General features: G+C 35.4%; 1 protein-coding gene across 1 annotated transcript in view; it reads left to right on the plus strand.

Annotated features, from left to right (window-relative positions):
• gsap (gamma-secretase activating protein) overlaps positions 1 to 12,005 on the plus strand; it is a 125,314-nt gene that overhangs the window by 46,384 nt on the left and 66,925 nt on the right. The window contains exons 14-15 of the mRNA XM_084330985.1: positions 6,151 to 6,237; positions 7,955 to 8,047. Coding sequence (XP_084187111.1) covers positions 6,151 to 6,237; positions 7,955 to 8,047 — 180 coding nt within the window. The remainder of the gene's footprint in view (positions 1 to 6,150; positions 6,238 to 7,954; positions 8,048 to 12,005) is intronic.

Below are 12,005 nucleotides of genomic sequence, written 5' to 3' on the forward strand. Positions count from 1 at the left end.
AGTGTAATAGTGTAATAGTGTGTAATAGTGTAATAGTGTAATAGTGTGTAATAGTGTAATAGTGTGTAATAGTGTAATAGTGTGTAATAGTGTAATAGTGTAATAGTGTGTAATAGTGTAATAGTGTGTAATAGTGTAATAGTGTAATAGTGTGTAATAGTGTAATAGTGTTAATAGTGTGTAATAGTGTAATAGTGTGTAATAGTGTAATAGTGTAATAGTGTGTAATAGTGTAATAGTGTGTAATAGTGTAATAGTGTAATAGTGTGTAATAGTGTAATAGTGTAATAGTGTGTAATAGTGTAATAGTGTAATAGTGTGTAATAGTGTAATAGTGTGTAATAGTGTAATAGTGTGTAATAGTGTAATAGTGTAATAGTGTTAATAGGTGTAATAGTGTAATAGTGTGTAATAGTGTAATAGTGTGTAATAGTGTAATAGTGTAATAGTGTGTAATAGTGTAATAGTGTGTAATAGTGTAATAGTGTAATAGTGTGTAATAGTGTAATAGTGTGTAATAGTGTAATAGTGTAATAGTGTGTAATAGTGTAATAGTGTAATAGTGTGTAATAGTGTAATAGTGTTAATAGTGTAATAGTGTAATAGTGTGTAATAGTGTAATAGTGTGTAATAGTGTAATAGTGTAATAGTGTGTAATAGTGTAATAGTGTGTAATAGTGTAATAGTGTGTAATAGTGTAATAGTGTAATAGTGTGTAATAGTGTAATAGTGTGTAATAGTGTAATAGTGTAATAGTGTAGTGTGTAATAGTGTAATAGTGTAATAGTGTGTAATAGTGTAATAGTGTAATAGTGTGTAATAGTGTAATAGTGTAATAGTGTGTAATAGTGTAATAGTGTAATAGTGTGTAATAGTGTAATAGTGTGTAATAGTGTAATAGTGTGTAATAGTGTAATAGTGTAATAGTGTGTAATAGTGTAATAGTGTGTAATAGTGTAATAGTGTGTAATAGTGTAATAGTGTAATAGTGTGTAATAGTGTAATAGTGTGTAATAGTGTAATAGTGTAATAGTGTGTAATAGTGTAATAGTGTGTAATAGTGTAATAGTGTGTAATAGTGTAATAGTGTAATAGTGTGTAATAGTGTAATAGTGTGTAATAGTGTGTAATAGTGTAATAGTGTGTAATAGTGTGTAATAGTGTAATAGTGTAATAGTGTGTAATAGTGTAATATTGTGTAATAGTGTAATAGTGTAATAGTGTGTAATAGTGTAATAGTGTAATAGTGTGTAATAGTGTAATAGTGTGTAATAGTGTAATATTGTAATAGTGTGTAATAGTGTAATAGTGTGTAATAGTGTAATAGTGTAATAGTGTGTAATAGTGTAATAGTGTAATAGTGTGTAATAGTGTAATAGTGTGTAATAGTGTAATAGTGTGTAATAGTGTAATAGTGTGTAATAGTGTAATAGTGTAATAGTGTGTAATAGTGTACTAGTGTGTAATAGTGTAATAGTGTAATAGTGTGTAATAGTGTAATAGTGTAATAGTGTGTAATAGTGTAATAGTGTGTAATAGTGTAATAGTGTAATAGTGTAGTGTGTAATAGTGTAATAGTGTAATAGTGTGTAATAGTGTAATAGTGTAATAGTGTGTAATAGTGTAATAGTGTAATAGTGTGTAATAGTGTAATATTGTGTAATAGTGTAATAGTGTAATAGTGTGTAATAGTGTAATAGTGTGTAATAGTGTAATAGTGTAATAGTGTGTAATAGTGTAATATTGTGTAATAGTGTGTAATAGTGTAATAGTGTAATAGTGTGTAATAGTGTAATAGTGTCTAATAGTGTAATAGTGTGTAATAGTGTAATAGTGTAATAGTGTAATAGTGTGTAATAGTGTAATAGTGTGTAATAGTGTAATAGTGTGTAATAGTGTAATAGTGTAATAGTGTGTAATAGTGTAATAGTGTGTAATAGTGTAATAGTGTAATAGTGTGTAATAGTGTAATAGTGTGTAATAGTGTAATAGTGTAATAGTGTGTAATAGTGTAATAGTGTGTAATAGTGTAATAGTGTGTAATAGTGTGTAATAGTGTAATAGTGTGTAATAGTGTAATAGTGTGTAATAGTGTAATAGTGTAATAGTGTGTAATAGTGTAATAGTGTGTAATAGTGTAATAGTGTGTAATAATGTGTAATAGTGTAATAGTGTAATAGTGTGTAATAGTGTAATAGTGTAATAGTGTGTAATAGTGTAATAGTGTGTAATAGTGTAATAGTGTGTAATAGTGTAATAGTGTAATAGTGTGTAATAGTGTACTAGTGTGTAATAGTGTAATAGTGTAATAGTGTGTAATAGTGTAATAGTGTAATAGTGTGTAATAGTGTAATAGTGTGTAATAGTGTAATAGTGTAATAGTGTAGTGTGTAATAGTGTAATAGTGTAATAGTGTGTAATAGTGTAATAGTGTAATAGTGTGTAATAGTGTAATAGTGTAATAGTGTGTAATAGTGTAATAGTGTAATAGTGTGTAATAGTGTAATAGTGTGTAATAGTGTAATAGTGTGTAATAGTGTAATAGTGTAATAGTGTGTAATAGTGTAATAGTGTGTAATAGTGTAATAGTGTGTAATAGTGTAATAGTGTAATAGTGTGTAATAGTGTAATAGTGTAATAGTGTGTAATAGTGTAATAGTGTAATAGTGTGTAATAGTGTAATAGTGTGTAATAGTGTAATAGTGTGTAATAGTGTAATAGTGTGTAATAGTGTAATAGTGTGTAATAGTGTGTAATAGTGTAATAGTGTGTAATAGTGTGTAATAGTGTAATAGTGTAATAGTGTGTAATAGTGTAATATTGTGTAATAGTGTAATAGTGTAATAGTGTGTAATAGTGTAATAGTGTAATAGTGTGTAATAGTGTAATAGTGTGTAATAGTGTAATATTGTGTAATAGTGTGTAATAGTGTAATAGTGTGTAATAGTGTAATAGTGTAATAGTGTGTAATAGTGTAATAGTGTGTAATAGTGTAATAGTGTAATAGTGTGTAATAGTGTAATATTGTGTAATAGTGTAATAGTGTAATAGTGTGTAATAGTGTAATAGTGTGTAATAGTGTAATAGTGTAATAGTGTGTAATAGTGTAATATTGTGTAATAGTGTGTAATAGTGTAATAGTGTAATAGTGTGTAATAGTGTAATAGTGTCTAATAGTGTAATAGTGTGTAATAGTGTAATAGTGTAATAGTGTGTAATAGTGTAATAGTGTGTAATAGTGTAATAGTGTGTAATAGTGTAATAGTGTGTAATAGTGTAATAGTGTGTAATAGTGTAATAGTGTAATAGTGTGTAATAGTGTAATAGTGTGTAATAGTGTAATAGTGTAATAGTGTGTAATAGTGTAATAGTGTAATAGTGTGTAATAGTGTAATAGTGTAATAGTGTAATAGTGTAATAGTGTGTAATAGTGTAATAGTGTGTAATAGTGTAATAGTGTAATAGTGTGTAATAGTGTACTAGTGTGTAATAGTGTAATAGTGTAATAGTGTGTAATAGTGTAATAGTGTAATAGTGTGTAATAGTGTAATAGTGTGTAATAGTGTAATAGTGTAATAGTGTGTAATAGTGTAATAGTGTGTAATAGTGTAATAGTGTAATAGTGTGTAATAGTGTAATATTGTGTAATAGTGTGTAATAGTGTAATAGTGTAATAGTGTGTAATAGTGTAATAGTGTCTAATAGTGTAATAGTGTGTAATAGTGTAATAGTGTAATAGTGTAATAGTGTGTAATAGTGTAATAGTGTGTAATAGTGTAATAGTGTGTAATAGTGTAATAGTGTAATAGTGTGTAATAGTGTAATAGTGTGTAATAGTGTAATATTGTAATAGTGTGTAATAGTGTAATAGTGTGTAATAGTGTAATAGTGTAATAGTGTGTAATAGTGTAATAGTGTAATAGTGTGTAATAGTGTAATAGTGTAATAGTGTGTAATAGTGTAATAGTGTGTAATAGTGTAATAGTGTGTAATAGTGTAATAGTGTAATAGTGTGTAATAGTGTAATAGTGTGTAATAGTGTAATAGTGTAATAGTGTGTAATAGTGTAATAGTGTAATAGTGTGTAATAGTGTAATAGTGTGTAATAGTGTAATAGTGTAATAGTGTAGTGTGTAATAGTGTAATAGTGTAATAGTGTGTAATAGTGTAATAGTGTAATAGTGTGTAATAGTGTAATAGTGTAATAGTGTGTAATAGTGTAATAGTGTAATAGTGTGTAATAGTGTAATAGTGTGTAATAGTGTAATAGTGTGTAATAGTGTAATAGTGTAATAGTGTGTAATAGTGTAATAGTGTGTAATAGTGTAATAGTGTGTAATAGTGTAATAGTGTAATAGTGTGTAATAGTGTAATAGTGTGTAATAGTGTAATAGTGTAATAGTGTGTAATAGTGTAGTGTGTAATAGTGTAATAGTGTAATAGTGTGTAATAGTGTAATAGTGTGTAATAGTGTGTAATAGTGTAATAGTGTGTAATAGTGTGTAATAGTGTAATAGTGTGTAATAGTGTAATATTGTGTAATAGTGTAATAGTGTAATAGTGTGTAATAGTGTAATAGTGTAATAGTGTGTAATAGTGTAATAGTGTGTAATAGTGTAATATTGTAATAGTGTGTAATAGTGTAATAGTGTGTAATAGTGTAATAGTGTAATAGTGTGTAATAGTGTAATAGTGTAATAGTGTGTAATAGTGTAATAGTGTGTAATAGTGTAATAGTGTGTAATAGTGTAATAGTGTGTAATAGTGTAATAGTGTAATAGTGTGTAATAGTGTACTAGTGTGTAATAGTGTAATAGTGTAATAGTGTGTAATAGTGTAATAGTGTAATAGTGTGTAATAGTGTAATAGTGTGTAATAGTGTAATAGTGTAATAGTGTAGTGTGTAATAGTGTAATAGTGTAATAGTGTAATAGTGTAATAGTGTGTAATAGTGTAATAGTGTAATAGTGTGTAATAGTGTAATAGTGTAATAGTGTGTAATAGTGTAATAGTGTAATAGTGTGTAATAGTGTAATAGTGTGTAATAGTGTAATAGTGTGTAATAGTGTAATAGTGTAATAGTGTGTAATAGTGTAATAGTGTGTAATAGTGTAATAGTGTGTAATAGTGTAATAGTGTGTAATAGTGTAATAGTGTGTAATAGTGTAATAGTGTAATAGTGTGTAATAGTGTAATAGTGTGTAATAGTGTAATAGTGTGTAATAGTGTAATAGTGTAATAGTGTGTAATAGTGTAATAGTGTAATAGTGTGTAATAGTGTAATAGTGTGTAATAGTGTAATAGTGTAATAGTGTGTAATAGTGTAATAGTGTGTAATAGTGTAATAGTGTAATAGTGTGTAATAGTGTAAAAGTGTGTAATAGTGTAATAGTGTGTAATAGTGTGTAATAGTGTAATAGTGTGTAATAGTGTAATAGTGTGTAATAGTGTAATAGTGTAATAGTGTGTAATAGTGTAATAGTGTGTAATAGTGTAATAGTGTGTAATAATGTGTAATAGTGTAATAGTGTAATAGTGTGTAATAGTGTAATAGTGTCTAATAGTGTAATAGTGTGTAATAGTGTAATAGTGTGTAATAGTGTAATAGTGTGTAATAGTGTAATAGTGTGTAATAATGTGTAATAGTGTAATAGTGTAATAGTGTGTAATAGTGTAATAGTGTCTAATAGTGTAATAGTGTGTAATAGTGTAATAGTGTGTAATAATGTGTAATAGTGTAATAGTGTAATAGTGTGTAATAGTGTAATAGTGTCTAATAGTGTAATAGTGTGTAATAGTGTAATAGTGTGTAATAGTGTAATAGTGTGTAATAGTGTAATAGTGTAATAGTGTGTAATATTGTGTAATAGTGTAATAGTGTTGCAGGTTGTGTCATTGCACTCAGTAGGGATATCCTCTTTGATTGGTCTATGTTGACCACTCCCCCGATCCTTAGGCCACGCCCCCTTTTTGTATCCTTTGAACCGTTTGTCATAGAGACTCGCGAGAGACCCTCTCCCCCGTTGGCCGGCGGTGCACAGGCGTCACCCACACTTTCACAATTTCCCCCGCGCGGAATTGTCTAGTTATTATTATTATTATTATTATTATTATCTCCCTGTGTATCTCTCATTCTCTCTCTTTCTCTAGGATGCAGTAAGACATTTAAAGTAGCTCTGGACAGCAACAGTTCCCCTCAGACAGCTTCACAAGTCCATCCCCTCTTCATTCCCATTGGTCAGTCCACACAGACACACACAAATAATTATAGTCAATATAATTCACTTTAGTTACTAACTACCGGTAACTCTTAGAGGGTTTAAAGGAACACACAGTGTTAGGAAAAAGAACACACTGGAAACGCAGAAAGAAAGAAAATTGTATATAGACAATATATTATTTAACACATTCGGCGCCAGACCCGAGACATCCCGGGTTAACTCGCCATGCATTGGGCGCCAGACCCGAGATATCTCGGGTTTTGGTCGTTATTTATTTTATTTGATATTTTTATTCATTTCAGGCACACAGACCTCGGGGATAGCATAGGGAATCATTCTGAGATCTGCAGAGTGCAATACCAGCCGCATCCTGCTAGGTGGCAGTATCGCCCACCCTTTGAAACTCTCCTTCACACCGGGTGTTACACTTAAATCCCTCCGGGCGCCATATTTTGGGTCAGGCGAGTCTAGCGGTTCACCCGATCACATTGAAACGCGTCCAATGACCCTCCATGCATGTGTGTGCCGGATTATGTCGAGGACACGATGGACACCAATACTGGAAATCGCGATCAGACAATTGGAATATTCTTTTTGGAATACCCCCAATCAAAGGTAAAGGCCATCTGACGTCAATTCCAGCTTGATTGTACAATGTTTTCATATCGATCCAGCTGTGTGGTATTCAAAACGAATGCCGTTACTGGCCATCAAAGCATAAAAAAACTACCCCCCCCCCCTTTCATGCATTCATGATGAAACATAATACCTATTATATACATTTGATTTGGAAATAGTAGCGTTTAGTAGAATTCACGTAGCGCCCTATAACTCAGCGTTTCAGTAATTATCCCGGATCACTCCTAAACTATACAATATTCACCATGGGATAACGCACAGACGTATACATGACTATACGTATACTCTTTTTTGCAAGAAAGTCACTGTCAAATGACCATAGTATTGTCTCCATGGGGCGGCGTGGCTCAGGGGTAGAGCGGGTTGTCCAATGATCCAAGGGTTGGTGGTTCGAATCCCGCTCAAGCCCATGTCCATCCCACTGCCGTTGTGTCCTTGGGCAAGACACTTAACCTACTTGCCTCGTATGAATGTGTATGCATGTGAATGAATGTTGGTGGTGGTCGGAGGGGCCGTAGGCGTTGATTATTCGCCACGCTTCCGTGAGTCTGCCTCAGGGCAGCTCTGGCTGCAATTGTAGCTTACCACCACCGGTATGACTGTGTATGAACGAATAATGGACTCTGTGAAGCGATCTGGGTCAGTGAAGAGCGCTATATAAATCCAAGTCATTATAATATAGAATATAGATATAACTCTCCAAACATAGTGACATACAGTAGGCTATGGACACCTGGCGCTCTAGCTACAAGGATAAGGCTAATCGCTGGCGCCCAATGTGTTAATATAATATTGCATTTTGCACATGATGCTGATTTACAAATGGTAGAATCATGATTATTTCATGAACCATACACGCACACACACACACACACACACACACACACACACACACACACACACACACACACACACACACACACACACACACACAGTGTACAGCAACAGTGTACATCAACAGTGTTGTGTTCAGGTCACTACATACTGGTGTATCTAACAGTGTTGTGTTCAGGTCACTACATACTGGTGTATCTAACAGTGTTGTGTTCAGGTCACTACATACTGGTGTATCTCTAACAGTGTTGTGTGTTCAGGTCACTACATACTGGTGTATCTCCCGGGTCATTTCCTCCACTGTCTGAACAGCAGACAACAAGAGCTGCTCTGTCACTCCCTCTTCCTATCTGGTAAGACATCATTCTACAGAATGCCCTACCTCCTAACATCCTTCACCCTAGCCCCTACTTCCTAACATCCTATACCCTACCCCCTAACATCCTTCACCCTAGCCCCTACTTCCTAACATCCTATACCCTACCCCCTAACATCCTTCACCCTAGCCCCTACTTCCTAATATCCTATACCCTACCCCCTAACATCCTTCACCCTATCCCCTACTTCCTAACATCCTATACCCTACCTCCTAACATACCTCCTAACATCCTATACCCTGCTTTCTAACATCATACACACTACCTCCGAATATCCTACACCATACATCCTATCATCTGTCCTGACATCCTATACCATACATCCTAACATCTGTCCTGACATCCTACACCATACCTTCTAACATCTGTCCTAACATCCTATACCATACATCCTAACATCTGTCCTGACATCCTACACCATACATCCTAACATCTGTCCTAACATCCTATACCATACATCCTAACATCTGTCCTGACATCCTATACCATACATCCTAACATCTGTCCTAACATCCTACACCATACCTTCTAACATCTGTCCTAACATCCTACACCATACCTCATAACATCTGTCCTGACATCCTACACCATACCTCATAACATCTGTCCTGACATCCTACACCATACCTCATAACATCTGTCCTGACATCCTACACCATACATCCTAACATCTGTCCTAACATCCTACACCATACCTCATAACATCTGTCCTAACATCCTACACCATACCGCATAACATCTGTCCTAACATCCTACACCATACCTCATAACATCTGTCCTAACATCCTACACCATACCTCATAACATATGTCCTAACATCCTACACCATACCTCATAACATCTGTCCTAACATCCTACACCATACCTCATAACATCTGTTCTAACATCCTACACCATACCTCATAACATCTGTCCTAACATCCTACACCATACCTCATAACATCTGTCCTAACATCCTACACCATACCTCATAACATCTGTCCTAACATCCTACACTATATCTCCTAACATCCTACACCATACCTCCTAACATCTGTCCTAACATGCTACACTATATCTCGTAACAGTGGCGGACTCAGGCTGTTTAACCCTTTCACTGTCACACTACAGAAGGTTAACCCTTTCACTGCCACATGACAGCAGGTTAACCCTTTCACTGCCACACAACAGACGGTTAACCCTTTCACTGCCGCACTACAGAAGGTTAACCCTTTACTATCACACTACCGACGGGTAGTAAAGGGTTAACCTTCTGTAGTGCGGCAGTGAAAGGGTTAAAGGGCAGGGGCGAAAAGAAAAAAAGGGCACCTACTGCACAACATGGGACCCCATCAGTGAGCAAAAAGCTATGATGCGTCATGTATGGTGAAATAGTCTTCATCCTTGATTAAGATTAACATTAGAATAACATAGACAATCCAGATTAATAGTATAACCACACCTATATGATAAAAACACACATGGAACAATACACATTTCAAATGTTTATTTCACCTCATTGTCATGGTGCTTGAAAAGTAGATTTATCATGGTGTTTGAAAAGTAAATTATCATGGTGTTTGAAAAGTAAATTATTATGGTGTTTGAAAAGTGGATTTATCATGGTGTTTGAAAAGTAAATTATCATGGTGTTTGGAAAGTGGATTTATCATAGTGTTTGAAATTTTGATTTGTCATGGTGTTTGAAAAGTAGATTGTGGTGTTTGAAGGCAGTGGTATCAGTGAGGAATATAAATATTTGGGAAACAGCATTTTAATATGGTTTTCTGGGTTGAAAAATAGTGAATCTATTCTTTAAAAGATATTTACAACATATATTTTACAGGATATAAAACAGTTTAACAGTTAAAGGGGACATGCATTATAAATGGCTTTTTCCAGTATTTAGCATTGTATTATAGCAATAGGGGTTAGTATCAATGGGTCTGTGTCTCTAATTACCATATTGACTCATCAGTCTAGTCTCGAGTTCACGAGATCTTCCCTCACTCAACTAAGCTGTTCTGATTTGACAGTTTTGCTGACGTGAATATAGCATTGATTTGCATAACTCTATGGTTGACAGCGACAGCAGAGCGAGTGGAAATATCTTCACTTCCTCAAACAGAGCGATGCAGAGAGAGAACGAGCGAGAGAGAGAGAGAGAGAGAGAGAGAAAGAGAGGGACCGCGGCACAGGAGTGTGTGAAACACAAACACACACGCATTTGACGCGCAGGGCTTCTCCCTGGTAGAGAGAGAGAGGGACCGCGGCGCAGGAGTGTGTGAAACACAAACACGCACGCATTTACACACACAACATGGACCGCGCGGGGGAAGCAGTGGAGAGATAACTTTATGCTCCGTGTCTCCCTCTCCCTCTCCCCCTCTCTCTCTCTCTCTCTCTCTCTCTCTCTCTCTCTCTCTCTCTCTCTCTCTCTCTCTCTCTCTCTCTCTCTCTCTCTCTGCCAGTCGCAGACTGTGGGTGACTCACTCAGAGCATGTGAGCGGCGCGGAGCAGCAGAGAAATCCGCTCTTCGCTCTGGACGGCTTTAGTTCCGCTCTCATTCGCTCGTGTTGACCCCCCCCCCCCCCCCCCACACACCGCTCTACGCTCGCTCAGCGCTCACCTTCATTTGTGCATCAAGCGCTCCGTGCTCCACTCAGATATGCCCGCTCAGCAGAAAAAAAGTATGGGGGAAAAAAGAAAAGAAAGTGCTGTAATGCTTTCATGCTTGCTTAAATTTTGGGCAGATAAAAACATACAGCAACAACTGGACAATACCCACAAAAACTATATTTATGGGCAATTTGGCGAGTTCAGACCTCAACCAAACAAAACTTCGAGATGAAGCCACATTACAAGCCCAAGACTTCCCTGGCTTGCATTAGGCCTGACAATTATTTTGCCATTGCTATGTCTATACATTGGTTTCTTGTTCGAATGCATTTATTTCTATAGACTGATGTATTATTCTGTGATGAAAAATGGAGCCTCTAATAATTGCCCAAAAGTAAGCTGTAAAAGATAAGCTAAAACGCATACAAAGCCACTTATTCTGAGATGATAATTCATGTATCTGGATAACCAATGCACAGATTTTGTTGAGGCAGGTAGCGTTATTTCGGGAAAATTGATATCTATAGTCTGGTGTAGTTTTCGTCCATGGAAAATGGAGGCTGTAATAATTATTATTGCTCAAGAGTCTCTATGAATAATAATAATTAGAGCCTCCATTTTTCGTGGACGAAAACTACACCAGACTATAGATATCAATTTCCCGGAAATAACGCTACCTGCCTCGACAAAATCCGTTCATTGGTAATGCAGATACAGATGAATTAGCATCTTAGAATAACAAATAACACAGTAAAAGACACAACATCGTCTTTTTCTCCAGCGCGACCAGCAGCACGTTTTTCGTTGGATTGGCATGTCTAATAATGCTGTTATTAGAAAATGTGCGTGCACGGGTACAACAGAGCATGCTCAAACATATGATTTTGCGCGCAGTGCCATGTGCACTGAGCGGCTCGGAGCGGCTCGGAGCAGAGGACAGCTCTCGCTCTCATGACAACGTGTTTTGTGTATTCCAGTAAATGGCTATTTTTGCAAATTTTTCTGGAATTCTCCAAAATCTCAAACTAGACTTGTATTCAAAACGGTATAAAAACGGAAATATACTGATGAAAAAACAATCCGTTTCGTACATGTTGACTGCAAGCAAGTCATTGATAAGCGACGGGTGTATTAGACACATAATTTAAGATATAGTTTATGCGTTCGCAAATGTGCTCGGCCTCCCATTGATTAACGTGGTGGCATCCAAGCGATAAATCGTCATATCCGGCTGGCAACCAATGTGTTAAGGGAACGGACCACCCTGTCCACCTTTAGGGGCCAACTCAGGAAATGGCTGTTAGACAGCCAAATATGCACTCATTAGGGATGTTAG

The sequence above is a fragment of the Notolepis coatsorum genome (genome assembly GCF_963971535.1).
Source record: "Notolepis coatsorum genome assembly, chromosome: 15".
NCBI lineage: Eukaryota > Metazoa > Chordata > Actinopteri > Aulopiformes > Paralepididae > Notolepis > Notolepis coatsorum.